Raw genomic sequence first — 15,459 nt, 5'->3', positions numbered from 1 at the left:
CGGATACGGTTCTAACGCTACTGGTCACGTTCTCATGGATACGGTTCTAACACTACTGGTTACTGTAACTATCTCATGGTTATGGTTCTAACACTACTGGTCACGTTCCTGTAACTATCTCATGGATACGGTTCTAACACTACTGGTCACCTTCCTGCAACTATCTCATGGATACGGTTCTAACACTACTGGTCACGTTACTGTAACTATCTCATTCACATGTTAGGATAGGGAATAGACCTTCAGCGAGCCCGAGAATATAACTTTTCAGACTGGGCCAGTAGGAATGTGCCCAACTAGCCCGTCAGACCAGCCAAATGTTGTATATCCAACCATGACACGGGCCGGAACATTTTAGACCCCGTTGTTACCCTGGCTAGTATAAATGGTCTGCTAGCCTGGCTGACCCAACATCCTGACTTCTGTCCATCTCTTGGTTGTAGCTCCAATTTTTGGATTGTTTCATATTTCAGACACACAAAAAATAGATGACTAAGCAATTTATTGGATGTTTCTGGGGCATTCGTTCTGTACTGAAGGAAGGAACATACACACATGTCAATAACAAGCAGGACTGGGGTCAATGCCATTTTAGGGAGTCGACTCACATTCCACTTTAACGCAAATCGGAATTTTTGTTAAACTCCCGAATTGAAATGGAACTGAGCCCCCACCCTGATTTACAAGTCACAGTCAGCATTCCAAATGGCACCCTATCTGATGCACTTCTTTTGACCAGCCCTATGGATCCTGGTCAAAAAGTAGTGCACTAGATAGGGTGCTATTTGGGACTCAAACACACAGTTAAAGGAATCTGAGACGGATGTTTGCATAAAGAGGGTGGTGGATGACAAGACAGCTGAGGACGACCCCACTTTAACAGGTGGCCTGGTTCCATTTCCAATCCTACCGTCATTGGCAGCCTTTCACTGATATCAGATGATTTGGATGTGAAGCAACACTGCCACAGAGTAACTATACAGCTATATACTGTATCCAAGCTATAGCTTTTATCTAGCAGTGTCTTACAGTGTGTATGACCACTGTTAACCTGTTAAATGTGAAACTGTCACACTCCCGAGTGGCGCAGCGGTCTAAGGCACTGTATTGCAGTGCTAGAGGCGTCACTACAGACCCTGGTTTGTTTCCAGGCTGTCACACAACCGGCCATGATCGGGAGTCCCATAGGGTTTGGCCCAGCATCGTCCGGGTTAGGGGAGGGGGGGTAGGCAGTCATTGTAAATAACATTTAGTTCTTTCCTGACTTGCCTAGTTCAATAAAGGTTCATTTAAATTTGAACCATCGAACTCAACAGTCAAGTCTGCTGAAGAGCGCTCTGTAACCACAGCAACCATACCATCTCTGCAGAACCACAGGATGCAACCCAAAACGGCCCCCTAGTCCCTGTAGTGGTCTAGAGGAAATAGGATGCAGTTTTAAAATATAAATTCACCTCTCACAAGTTCCTCCAAAAATTCACATGAAAGTACATCAATGTCTACAAGTGAAGTTTACATTACATGGTTGTGAATACTGTTAGCAAAACAAACAAAAAAAAGTTTTTAAAAAGCACATTAAGAGCATGAAATCTGATCTGAATCTGATTCAGAACACTTATAGAATCTGAACTTTGTACACCGCAAGAGTTCTGCTCACACCGAGCTAGAGAACTGAAAACGGGTCGACAGGGAGAGGAGAGACCGACGAAGAAGAGGTTACGATCTCTTGGAGTGAGTTGTTTTTCACAGTGATGGTGTTTTATTCTGTGGTAAACCAGACCAGCATGCTTTGCAGCTCAAGTGTTTGATGAAAGGTAAAGTCTCGCTCTCTGATCACTTCTCTGAGTGAGACCACCCCCTTATTGTTCTCACATTCAAAAGTTTTAAAAAACACCACCATTTTAGGACGTTTGGAGAGAATGTGCATGTGAAATGGGGCACAGGAATGGCACCCTATTCCCTATATAGTCCACTACTTTTGACCAAGGCCCATAGCACTATGTAGGGAACAGGGTGCCATTTCATGCACAGCCTGAGTGTGTCTTGAAAAGGAATAATGATTGGTCAGTTCTGGTACATCAGTCTGTATCAGATGGCAGGATATCTTATCAGACAGGTCAGAAATGGATTGTGTACATTGTCCATCCAGGTGCCCAAGAGGAGAAAGCTGATGTTTTCTGATACCGGAGCAGACAACTCTCAGCCATCACCGGTCATACCTGGAGGAAGCACAGATCGCTGCGCCAGATGAAACCTTTCCCAGGGTGAAAGGACCAGATGAGTCACAGTGGGTTAAAGAGGGGTACATTTACTGTAAACAACAGTTGAATTCACATTTAGAAATACCCCAACACTGAACAGTTGCTATAGGGGGTAGAGGCTAAGTGTCGAAGGCAGTGGTATTCAAAGGCGAGGATCGCGACCCCCCCCCCCCCCCCACTAAACAAAAAGTACGAGTACAGATTATTGTATGAGACAATATACAAACGTATTTGAAAAATAAAATTGAGTACATTTATTTTGGTTTCTTGTAAATGTAATTTAGGATTATTCGTTGATGTAAAAATCTAAAATGTACTGTTTTTTTTATTATTTTGGGGTTGGGTTCATGAGAAATTGCACACAACAAAATAGGGTCCCTGCTAAGAAGTTTGAATAGCAGGGGTTGATTTGGGACAGGACAACTCCAGCAGACAAGACTGTTACCCTGCTTGTCCCTTTGTGTTGACTGACAGGGCTGCTGTCCAATCACCAGCCTCAGAACACCAGCACCTTCCAACCAGGGTGGGCTAAGGAGCAGCCAAAGAACAGGCAGTCCACCCCCTGGTCCAGCAGCCAATCAAACACCACTTCCCGGTTCCCTGAGCCAATCGTAACCCTCAGCTTGAAGTTGCCTCCGTCGCTAAGGTTGTTGTTGTTGCTAATAGGAAGTAGGTTGACCACTTCCATATCGAAGGTCACGGCAGAGCCGAGGGTGATGGAAGGCAGCTGGTTGGTCATCTCTTTACCGTTGACAAACACTGCTCCTGGAGGGGAGAAGAGGGAGAGAGAGAGAAGAGGGAGAGAGAGAGAAGAGGGAGAGAGAGAGAAGAGGGAGAGAGAGAGAAGAGAGAGGGAGGGAGGGAGAAGAGGGGGAGAGAGAGAGAAGAGGGAGGGAGAGAGAGAAGAGGGGAGAGAGAGAGAAGAGGGGAGAGAGAGAGAGGGGAGAGAGAGAGGGAGAGAGGGGAGGGAGAGAGAGAGAGAGGGGGGAGAGAGAGAGAGAGAGAGGGGGGAGAGAGAGAGAGAGAGAGGGGGGAGAGAGAGAGAGAGGGGAGAGAGAGGGAGAGAGAGGGGAGGGAGGGAGAGAGAGGGGAGGGAGAGAGAGAGAGAAGAGGGAGGGAGGGAGAGAGAGAGAGAAGAGAGGGAGAGAGAGAAGAGAGGGAAGAGGGAGGGACAGGAGGGGGAGAGAGAGAGAGAAGAGGGAGGGAGGGACAGGAGGGGGAGAGAGAGAGCGAGAAGAGGGAGGGAGGGAGAGAGAGAAGGTGAGAAAAAAATCTTGACGTTTTGCTACCTTTTAACGCTGCTGCTACTCTGCAATTGTACACTTTACCCAAATAAAAAGTGATTGTGAGCGTACCGTTGGTGGAGATGCAGACGGCCTGGTCCCTCTGCAGAGACTCCGCCTCTCCCTCACACCCCACACACACCCCAATACTGTCCCGCTTGTCCACCTGGCCCGTGGCAGAGATCCTACGCAAGCACACAGAACACACATTAATCACAGCATAACATTACGCTACAGATTGTGATGCAGAGAGAGAGAGAGGGAGTGTGTGGGTACTGACTTGAAGGTGAGCGTCTGTCCACAGAAGTAGGTCGGAGCGTTGGAGTAGAGAATCCCAGCTTTAGAAGGGGACGAGTCACTCCGCATGGCGATGTTCCTTCTACTGCTGAGGATGTAGCCCTCACTGCCTGGACACCACTCTGGAACACACACACACACGGTCAGAGAAACACACACACACACGGTCAGAGAAACACACACACACACACACACACGGTCAGAGAAACACACACACGGTCAGAGAAACACACACACGGTCAGAGAAACACACACACACGGTCAGAGAAACACACCACCCAGAAGAAGACAGGAACCATGACAACAGTACATCTTCAGTCGAGGCCGACTGCATTTCAACAGGTCTGGCTCCAGGAGACACACCTTCTCACGCCACAGACACTGAGACACAGGAGATGAGACAGGAGGTTGAGTGACGCCAGAGAGGACGGTGCTTTACTGACACCAACAGCACAGGAGGTGAAATTACAAGCTAGGTAGCTAGTGTGTACTAAGTAGCTAGTGTGTACTAAGTAGCTAGTGTGTGCTAAGTAGCTAGTGTGTGCTAAGTAGCTAGTGTGTGCTAAGTTGCTAGTGTGTGCTAAGTAGCTAGTGTGTGCTAAGTAGCTAATGTGTGCTAAGTAGCTAATGTGTGCTAAGTAGCTAGTGTGTGCTAAGTAGCTAGTGTGTGCTAAGTAGCTAGTGTGTGCTAAGTAGCTAATGTGTACTAAGTAGCTAGTGTGTACTAAGTAGCTAGTGTGTACTAAGTAGCTAGTGTATGCTAAGTAGCTAGTGTGTGCTAAGTAGCTAGTGTGTGCTAAGTAGCTAGTGTGTGCTAAGTAGCTAGTGTGTGCTAAGTAGCTAGTGTGTGCGTACTAGCTAGCTGCACAAGCAACAATGGTTAACATTACACCCTGGACCAGAGCTAGTTCCCTGACTAGTATGTGCCTAACACACTGATGCCCTGGACCAGAGCTAGAGACTCACGATACACGAGACCAACAAACGTCTACAGGTTACGCGAGCACACCCCATCAGAGACACAGAAATACCATCTGAGACACAGAAATACCATCAGAGACACAGAAATACCATTCAGAGACACAGAAATACCATCAGAGACACAGACACACCATCAGAGACACAGAAATACCATCAGAGACACAGAAATACCATCAGAGACACAGAAACACCATCAGAGACACAGAAACACCATCAGAGACACAGAAATATCATCAGAGACACAGAAATACCATCAGAGACACGGAAATACCATCAGAGACACAGAAATACCATCAGAGACACAGAAATACCATCTGAGACACAAAACACCATCAGAGACACAGAAATACCATCAGAGACACAGAAATACCATCAGAGACACAAAAATACCATCAGAGACGTACTTTGAGGTTCGTAGACCACGCTGTGTCAGCATGCAGAACCTGGAGCTGAACACATCCCCCTGTATCTGCTCCAGGTGTGTCTGTTTACCCTGAGGTGTGTGAGTTTACCCTGGGGGGTGTGAGTTTACCCTGGGGTGTGTGTGTTTACCCTGGGGGGTGTGAGTTTACCCTGGGGGGTGTGAGTTTACCCTGGGGTGTGTGAGTGAGTGTGTGTGTGTGTTTGCGAGTTTACCATGTGGTGTGTGAGTTTACCCTGGGGGGTGTGAGTTTACCCTGGGGTGTGTGAGTGAGTGTGTGTGTGTGTTTGCGAGTTTACCATGTGGTGTGTGAGTTTACCCTGTGGTGTGTGTGTGTGTGTGTGTGTGTGAGTTTACCATGTGGTGTGTGAGTTTACCCTGTGGTGTGTGTGTGAGTGTTTACCCTGTGGTGTGTGTGTGTGAGTGTTTACCCTGTGGTGTGTGTGAGTGTTTACCCTGTGGTGTGTGTGAGTGTTTACCCTGGGGTGTGTGTGTCTCTGTTTACCCTGTGGTGTGTGTGTGTCTCTGTTTACCCTGTGGTGTGTGTGTGTTTACCCTGTGGTGTGTGTGTTTACCATGTGGTGTGTTTTACCATGGGGTGTGTGTGTCTCTGTTTACCCTATAGTGTGTGAGTGTTTACCCTGTGGTGTGTGTGTGTTTACCCTGTAGTGTGTGAGTGTTTACCCTGTGGTGTGTGTGTGTGTGTTTACCATCTGGTGTGTGTGTGTGTTTACCCTATAGTGTGTGAGTGTTTACCCTGTGGTGTGTGTTTACCCTATAGTGTGTGAGTGTTTACCCTGTGGTGTGTGAGTGTTTACCATGGGGTGCCAGCGTGGTGTATCCTGTCTGTGGGACGCTCCAGGGGCTCCACTCGGTACGTCCCTCCCCCCGGGCACACACCCTGAACAGATGATCAGTGTGGGGGTCCAGGTGTAGGACCAGGAACTCCTGCTCCGGCCCGATGTAGGTGTCCTCGTACTGACCTGAAGGGGAAGATACCAAGGTTAGGACCATCAACTACCATTAACAAAGCACTATTCTAGTAGAACGTACTAGTCATATGATAAAGTACTAGTCATATTATAAAGTACTAGTCACATTATAAAGTACTATTCATATTATAAAGTACTATTCACATTATAAAGTACTATTCATATTATAAAGTACTATTCATATTATAAAGTACTATTCATACTGTAAAGTACTATTCATACTGTAAAGTACTATTCATACTGTAAAGTACTATTCATATTGTAAAGTACTATTCATACTGTAAAGTACTATTCATATTGTAAAGTACTATTCATACTGTAAAGTACTATTCATATTGTAAAGTACTATTCATACTGTAAAGTACTATTCATATTGTAAAGTACTATTCATACTGTAAAGTACTATTCATACTGTAAAGTACTATTCATATTGTAAAGTACTATTCATACTGTAAAGTACTATTCATATTGTAAAGTACTATTCATACTGTAAAGTACTATTCATACTGTAAAGTACTATTCATATTGTAAAGTACTATTCATACTGTAAAGTACTATTCATATTGTAAAGTAACATTAATACTATACCTATTATAAAGTACCATTCAATTAGAACATACTATTCATATGATAAAGTACTATTCATATGATAAAGTACTAGTCACATGATAAAGTACTATTCATATAAAGTACTATTCACATGATAAAGTACTAGTCATATTATAAAGTACTAGTCATATTATAAAGTACTATTCACATGATAAAGTACTATTCATATAAAGTACTATTCAATTAAAACGTATTATTCATATTATAATGTACCATTCATACAATTACATTTTATAATATATTTCACGTTATAATATGATATAGTCTTAATATTATTAAGCTATATCAATAAAGTACTAATATGTAATTCTGTGGTTAGGACAACATATCCACAGGCGCAAACAGATTCATGGGATCAGGACTGGTCCCTTTGTTGCACTGAGAGACAGTCGCTGGTCCCTTTGTTGCACTGAGAGACAGTCGCTGGTCCCTTTGTTGCCATAAGAGACAGTCACCGGTCCCTTTGTTGCACTAAGAGACAGTCGCTGGTCCCTTTGTTGCCATAAGAGACCGTCGCTGGTCCCTTTGTTGCACTAAGAGACCGTCGCTGGTCCCTTTGTTGCACTAAGAGACAGTCACCGGTCCCTTTGTTGCACTAAGAGACAGTCACCGGTCCCTTTGTTGCACTAAGAGACAGTCGCTGGTCCCTTTGTTGCCATAAGAGACAGTCACCGGCCCCTTTGTTGCACTAAGAGATATTTACCGGTCCCTTTGTTGCACTAAGAGACAGTCACCGGTCCCTTTGTTGCACTGAGAGACAGTCACCGGTCCCTTTGTTGCACTGAGAGACAGTCACCGGCCCCTTTGTTGCACTAAGAGATATTTACCGGTCCCTTTGTTGCACTAAGAGACAGTCACCGGTCCCTTTGTTGCACTGAGAGACAGTCACCGGTCCCTTTGTTGCACTGAGAGACAGTCACCGGTCCCTTTGTTGCACTGAGAGACAGTCACCGGTCCCTTTGTTGCACTGAGAGACAGTCACCGGTCCCTTTGTTGCACTGAGAGACAGTCGCCGGTCCCTTTGTTGCACTAAGACAGTCGCCGGTCCCTTTGTTGCACTAAGACAGTCACCGGTCCCTTTGTTGCACTGAGAGACAGTCGCCGGTCCCTTTGTTGCACTGAGAGACAGTCGCTGGTCCCTTTGTTGCAATGAGAGACAGTCGCAGGTCCCTTTGTTGCACTAAGAGACAGTCGCCGGTCCCTTTGTTGCACTAAGAGACAGTCGCCGGTCCCTTTGTTGCACTAAGAGACAGTCGCCGGTCCCTTTGTTGCACTGAGAGACAGTCGCCGGTCCCTTTGTTGCACTGAGAGACAGTCGCCGGTCCCTTTGTTGCACTGAGAGACAGTCGCCGGTCCCTTTGTTGCACTAAGATACAGTCACCGGTCCCTTTGTTGCACTGAGAGACAGTCGCCGGTCCCTTTGTTGCAATGAGAGACAGTCGCCGGTCCCTTTGTTGCACTGAGAGACAGTCGCCGGTCCCTTTGTTGCACTGAGAGACAGTCGCCGGTCCCTTTGTTGCACTAAGAGACAGTCGCTGGTCCCTTTGTTGCACTGAGAGACAGTCGCAGGTCCCTTTGTTGCCATAAGAAACAGTCGCCGGTCCCTTTGTTGCACTGAGAGAACAGTCGCCGGTCCCTTTGTTGCACTGAGAGACAGTCGCCGGTCCCTTTGTTGCACTGAGAGACAGTCGCCGGTCCTTTGTTGCACTAAGAGACAGTCGCCGGTCCCTTTGTTGCCATAAGAGACAGTCGCCGGTCCCTTTGTTGCACTAAGATACAGTCACCGTCCCTTTGTTGCCATAAGAGACAGTCGCCGGTCCCTTTGTTGCAATGAGAGACAGTCGCCGGTCCCTTTGTTGCACTGAGAGACAGTCGCCGGTCCCTTTGTTGCACTGAGAGACAGTCGCCGGTCCCTTTGTTGCACTGAGAGACAGTCGCCGGTCCCTTTGTTGCCATAAGAGACAGTCGCCGGTCCCTTTGTTGCACTAAGATACAGTCACCGGTCCCTTTGTTGCCATGAGAGACAGTCGCCGGTCCCTTTGTTGCAATGAGAGACAGTCGCCGGTCCCTTTGTTGCACTGAGAGACAGTCCGCCGGTCCTTTGTTGCACTGAGAGACAGTCGCCGGTCCCTTTGTTGCACTGAGAGACAGTCGCCGGTCCCTTTGTTGCACTGAGAGACAGTCGCCGGTCCCTTTGTTGCACTGAGAGACAGTCGCCGGTCCCTTTGTTGCACTGAGAGACAGTCGCCGGTCCCTTTGTTGCACTGAGAGACATTCGCCGGTCCCTTTGTTGCACTGAGAGACAGTCGCCGGTCCCTTTGTTGCACTGAGAGACAGTCCGCCGGTCCCTTTGGTTGCACTGAGAGACAGTCGCCGGTCCCTTTGTTGCACTGAGAGACAGTCGCCGGTCCCTTTGTTGCACTGAGAGACAGTCCCGTCCTTTGTTGCACTGAGAGACAGTCGCCGGTCCCTTTGTTGCACTGAGAGCAGTCGCCGGTCCCTTTGTTGGCACTGAGAGACAGTCCGCCGGTCCCTTTGTTGCACTGAGAGACAGTCGCCGGTCCCTTTGTTGCACTGAGAGACAGTCGCCCGGTCCCTTTTGTTGCACTGAGAGACAGTCGCCGGTCCCTTTGTTGCACTGAGAGACAGTCGCCGGTCCCTTTGTTGCACTGAGAGACAGTCGCCGGTCCCTTTGTTGCACTGAGATACAGTCGCCGGTCCCTTTGTTGCCACTAAGAGAACAGTCGCCGGTCCCTTGTTGCAATGAGAGACAGTCGCCGTCCCTTTGTTGCACTGAGAGACAGTCGCCGGTCCCTTTGTTGCACTGAGAGACAGTCGCCCGGTCCCTTTGTTGCACCTGAGAGACAGTCGCCGGTCCCTTTGTTGCACTTGAGAGACCAGTCGCCGGTCCCTTTGTTGCCATAAGAAACAGTCGCCGGTCCCTTTGTTGCACTGAGAGACAGTCGGCCGGTCCCTTTGTTGCACTGAGAGACAGTCGCGGTCCCTTTGTTGCACTGAGAGACAGTCGACGGTCCCTTTGTTGCACTGAGAGACAGTCGCCGGTCCCTTTGTTGCCATAAGAGACAGTCGCCGGTCCCTTTGTTGCACTAAGATACAGGCCACCGGTCCCTTTGTTGCCATAAGAGACAGTCGGCCGGTCCCTTTGTTTGCCACTGAGAGACAGTCGCCGGTCCCTTTGTTGCACTAGAGAGACAGTCGCCGGTCCCTTTGTTGCACTGAGAGACAGTCGCCGGTCCCTTTGTTGCACTGAGAGACAGTCGCGCCGGTCCTTTGTTGCACTGAGAGACAGTCGCCGGTCCCTTTGTTGCACTGAGAGACAGTCCGCCGGTCCCTTGTTGCACTGAGAGACAGTCGCCGGTCCCTTTGTTGCACTGAGAGACAGTCGCCGGTCCCTTTGTTGCACTGAGAGACAGTCGCCGGTCCCTTGTTGCACTGAGAGACAGTCGCCGGTCCCTTTGTTGCACTGAGAGACAGTCGCCGGTCCCTTTGTTGCACTGAGAGACAGTCGCCGGTCCCTTTGTTGCACTGAGAGACAGTCGCCGGTCCCTTTGTTGCACTGAGAGACAGTCGCCGGTCCCTTTGTTGCACTGAGAGACAGTCGCCGGTCCCCTTTGTTGCACTGAGAGACAGTCGCCGGTCCCTTTGTTGCACTGAGAGACAGTCGCCGTCCCTTGTTGCACTGAGAGACAGTCGCCGGTCCCTTTGTTGCACTGAGAGACAGTCGCCGGTCCCTTTGTTGCACTGAGAGACAGTCGCCGGTCCCTTTGTTGCACTGAGAGACAGTCGCCGGTCCCTTTGTTGCACTGAGAGACAGTCGCCGGTCCCTTTGTTGCACTGAGAGACAGTCGCCGGTCCCTTTGTTGCACTGAGAGACAGTCGCCGGTCCCTTTGTTGCACTGAGAGACAGTCGCCGGTCCCTTTGTTGCACTGAGAGACAGTCGCCGGTCCCTTTGTTGCACTGAGAGACAGTCGCCGGTCCCTTTTGTTGCACTGAGAGACAGTCGCCGTCCTTTGTTGCACTGAGAGACAGTCGCCCGGTCCCTTTGTTGCACTGAGAGACAGTCGCCGGTCCCTTTGTTGCACTGAGAGACAGTCGCCGGTCCCTTTGTTGCACTGAGAGACAGTCGCCGGTCCCTTTGTTGCACTGAGAGACAGTCGCCGGTCCCTTTGTTGCACTGAGAGACAGTCGCCGGTCCCTTTGTTGCACTGAGAGACAGTCGCCGGTCCCTTTGTTGCACTGAGAGACAGTCGCCGGTCCTTTGGTTGCACTGAGAGACAGTCGCCGGTTCCCTTTGTTGCACTGAGAGACAGTCGCCGGTCCCTTTGTTGCACTGAGAGACAGTCGCCGGTCCCTTTGTTGCACTGAGAGACAGTCGCCGGTCCTTTGTTGCACTGAGAGACAGTCGCCGGTCCCTTTGTTTGCACTGAGAGACAGTCGCCGGTCCCTTTGTTGGCACTGAGAGACAGTCGCCGGTCCCTTTGTTGCACTGAGAGACAGTCGCCCGGTCCCCTTTGTTGCACTGAGAGACAGTCGCCGGTCCCTTTGTTGCACTGAGAGACAGTCGCCGGTCCCTTTGTTGCACTGAGAGACAGTCGCCGTCCTTTGTTGCACTGAGAGACAGTCGCCGGTCCCTTTGTTGCACTGAGAGACAGTCGCCCGGTCCCTTTGTTGCACTGAGAGACAGTCGCCGGTCCCTCTTGGTTGCACTGAGAGACAGTCGCCGGTCCCTTTGTTGCACTGAGAGACAGTCGCCGGTCCCCTTTGTTGCACTGAGAGACAGTCGCCGGTCCCTTTGTTGCACTGGAGAGACAGTCGCCGGTCCCTTGGTTGCACTGAGAGACAGTCGCCGGTCCTTTGTTGCACTGAGAGACAGTCGCCGGTCCCTTTGTTGCACTGAGAGACAGTCGCCGGTCCCTTTGTTGCACTGAGAGACAGTCGCCGGTCCCTTTGTTTGCACTGAGAGACAGTCGCCGGTCCCTTTGTTGCACTGAGAGACAGTCGCCGGTCCGTTTGTTGCACTGAGAGACAGTCGCCGGTCCCTTTGTTGCACTGAGAGACAGTCGCCGGTCCCTTTGTTGCACTGAGAGACAGTCGCCGGTACCTTTGTTGCACTGAGAGACAGTCGCCGGTCCCTTTGTTGCACTGAGAGACAGTCGCCGGTCCCTTTGTTGCACTGAGAGACAGTCGCCGGTCCCTTTGTTGCACTGAGGAGACAGTCGCCGGTCCCTTTGTTGCACTGAGAGACAGTCGCCGGTCCCTTTGTTGCACTGAGAGACAGTCGCCGGTCCCTTTGTTGCACTGAGAGACGTCGCCGGTCCCTTGTTGCATGCGGACAGTCGCCGGTCCCTTTGTGCACTGAGAGACAGTCGCCGGTCCCTTTGTTGCACTGAGAGACAGTCGCGCGGTCCCTTTGTTGCACTGAGAGACAGTCGCCGGTCCCTTTGTTGCACCTGAGAGACAGTCGCCGGTCCCTTTGTTGCACTGAGAAGACAGTCGCCGGTCCCTTTGTTGCACTGAGAGACAGTCGCCGGTCCCTTTGTTGCACTGAGAGACAGTCGCCGGTCCCTTTGTTGCACTGAGAGACAGTCGCCGGTCCCTTTGTTGCACTGAGAGACAGTCGCCGGTCCCTTTGTTGCACTGAGAGACAGTCGCCGGTCCCTTTGTTGCACTGAGAGACAGTCGCCGGTCCCTTTGTTGCACTGAGAGACAGTCGCCGGTCCCTTTGTTGCACTGAGAGACAGTCGCCGGTCCCTTTGTTGCACTGAGAGACAGTCGCCGGTCCCTTTGTTGCACTGAGAGACAGTCGCCGGTCCCTTTGTTGCACTGAGAGACAGTCGCCGGTCCCTTTGTTGCACTGAGAGACAGTCGCCGGTCCCTTTGTTGCACTGAGAGACAGTCGCCGGTCCCTTTGTTGCACTGAGAGACAGTCGCCGGTCCCTTTGTTGCACTGAGAGACAGTCGCCGGTCCCTTTGTTGCACTGAGAGACAGTCGCCGGTCCCTTTGTTGCACTGAGAGACAGTCGCCGGTCCCTTTGTTGCACTGAGAGACAGTCGCCGGTCCCTTTGTTGCACTGAGAGACAGTCGCCGGTCCCTTTGTTGCACTGAGAGACAGTCGCCGGTCCCTTTGTTGCACTGAGAGACAGTCGCCGGTCCCTTTGTTGCACTGAGAGACAGTCGCCGGTCCCTTTGTTGCACTGAGAGACAGTCGCCGGTCCCTTTGTTGCACTGAGAGACAGTCGCCGGTCCCTTTGTTGCACTGAGAGACAGTCGCCGGTCCCTTTGTTGCACTGAGAGACAGTCGCCGGTCCCTTTGTTGCACTGAGAGACAGTCGCCGGTCCCTTTGTTGCACTGAGAGACAGTCGCCGGTCCCTTTGTTGCCATAAGAGACAGTCGCTGGTCCCTTTGTTGCACTGAGAGACAGTCGCCGGTCCCTTTTGTTCAGAAACAGTATTTATTCCGTTATTAAAAGTTATGTTTTATTAAAACATTCCCGACTTAGATTTTATAATATTTTCAATAATACGATTGATATACCATCACAAAGAAATGAAGAGGTTCTGGGATATTAAATCATTTTTGACCTGGGTACTGACCAGACACTGAGCGACGATACTGCAGACGGTAGTCCTGCACCGCAAACTCATCATCCACCTAGAGAGACACAGAGAGAGACACAGAGAGAGACACAGAGAGAGACACAGAGAGAGAGACAGAGAGAGAGACAGAGATAGAGACACAGAGAGAGAAACACAGAGAGAGACACAGAAACAGAGAGAGACAGAGAGAGAGACAAAGAAACAGAGAGACACAGAGAGAGACAGAGAGAGATACAGAGAGACACAGAAACAGAGAGACACAGACACAGAGAGAGACACAGAGACAGAGAGAGACAGAGAAACAGAGAGACACAGAAACAGAGAGACACAGACACAGAGAGAGAGACAGAGAAACAGAGAGAGACAGAGAAACACAGAGAGACACAGACACAGAGAGACAGAGAAACACAGAAAGAGACACACAGAAAGACACAGACAGAGATGTTATGAAACACACACCCCCACAGTACAGTGTAGTAGTTAGTTAATATCAGTGTCAAAACACCTGTAGAGTGTGTGTGTCCTCACCTTACACCAGCGTACTAACACACTGCCAGGTCTCTCCTGGAGCTCCTCTATCTGGACCGGAGGGTGTGAAGAGACTGATCCGTGTCGTGACACTCTGTCTCTCACCGCGTACAGCAGAGAGTCATCCAGCTGGGCAGACACACACGGCACGTCTACTAACACTGGTACCTCCGGGAGGCTGAGACACACACACCACACACACACACACCACACACCCCACACACACACGGTTAAAATAAACACACACACACACACACACCACACCACACCACACACCACACACACACACCACACACGGTTAAAATAAGCACACACGCCGAGTTAACCTTTACATTGTCGTCTTAAAGTTATGACATAGTGAAAGAGAGTACGACAACTCCCTCTCTCTCCTTCACCTGTCCAGATGGATCTGAAGGGCCTTCTTGGTGAAACACCCCAGCAGGTCCTCCTTCTCCCCGAGACCACAACGGATAGCTACCTCACCTGGAGACAGGGGGAGGGATTAAAACCTTTAATCAGTGTTTAATTACAGCATGAGTCATTAAATAGGACATCACTGAGGAGGAAGAGGACAGGAGAAACATGATTCTGATGGTACTGAGGAGGAAGAGGAGGACAGGAGAAACATGATTCTGATGGTACTGAGGAGGAGGAAGAGGACAGGAGAAACATGATTCTGATGGTACTGAGGAGGAGGAAGAGGACAGGAGAAACATGATTCTGATGGTACTGAGGAGGAGGAAGAGGACAGGAGAAACATGATTCTGATGGTACTGAGGAGGAAGAGGAGGCCAGGAGAAACATGATTCTGATGGTACTGAGGAGGAAGAGGAGGACAGGAGAAACATGATGCTGATGGTGTGTAAGAGTCATAATAATTTGTGAGGTGATTATATTATTATATGATATTATTATAATATTATATTATATTAGTCCTGTTACACACAGTGTGTAAGGGACATGTGTATTTTGCATATCCCTACTCCCCCTGAGACAGTCTCAGGGAGTGGGGTCACGGCCAGGGTCACCTTGTTAAGTGCCTAGCTCAAGGGCCCCAGGATTTGAACCATGCGTCCCTCCGTCTATCTATACCTCACCCTCTCGGAGCAGCTCGTCTGCAGTGTTGACTCCGTGTTCTATGAGTTTCTGGCAGTCGTCCAGCGGTCGAACGCTGTCCTGCTCGATGACATCCACCTCGCTAAGGAGCACGCTCAGACGCTCCGTAAGGAGGCGGGTCACAGCCGTCTGGAGCTCTGAGAAATGACGCTTCAACCCCTCTCTGGCCTGAGACGAGCTGCCTCGTACCTGGAGGAGCGAGAGGAGAGGAAGAGAGAGGAGGGGGAGAGAGAGGAGGGAGAGAGAGGAGAGGAGGGGAGAGAGAGGGGGAGAGAGAGGAGAGGAGGAGAGAGGAGGAGAGAGAGAGAGAGGAGGGGAAGAGAGAGAGGAGGAGAGAGAGAGAGAGAGGGG

At 50.0% G+C, this 15,459-nt stretch overlaps 1 protein-coding gene across 1 annotated transcript; it reads right to left on the bottom strand.

The window, feature by feature from the left end:
* Positions 1-485: 485 nt before the first annotated feature.
* LOC116361845 (cytokine receptor-like factor 3) lies at positions 486-15,346 on the bottom strand (the record flags this gene model as incomplete). Its single annotated transcript, XM_031816140.1, has 8 exons — positions 486-3,026; positions 3,617-3,729; positions 3,825-3,963; positions 6,062-6,226; positions 13,450-13,519; positions 13,993-14,170; positions 14,388-14,475; positions 15,090-15,346. Coding segments are annotated over 8 exons (1,279 nt in total), but the record flags the coding sequence as incomplete, so codon positions are not given.
* Positions 15,347-15,459: the final 113 nt, after the last annotated feature.

Source organism: Oncorhynchus kisutch, unplaced genomic scaffold, assembly GCF_002021735.2.
Source record: "Oncorhynchus kisutch isolate 150728-3 unplaced genomic scaffold, Okis_V2 scaffold749, whole genome shotgun sequence".
In the NCBI taxonomy this organism is placed as follows: domain Eukaryota; kingdom Metazoa; phylum Chordata; class Actinopteri; order Salmoniformes; family Salmonidae; genus Oncorhynchus; species Oncorhynchus kisutch.
This window is presented reverse-complemented; position numbering and strand designations above follow the sequence as displayed.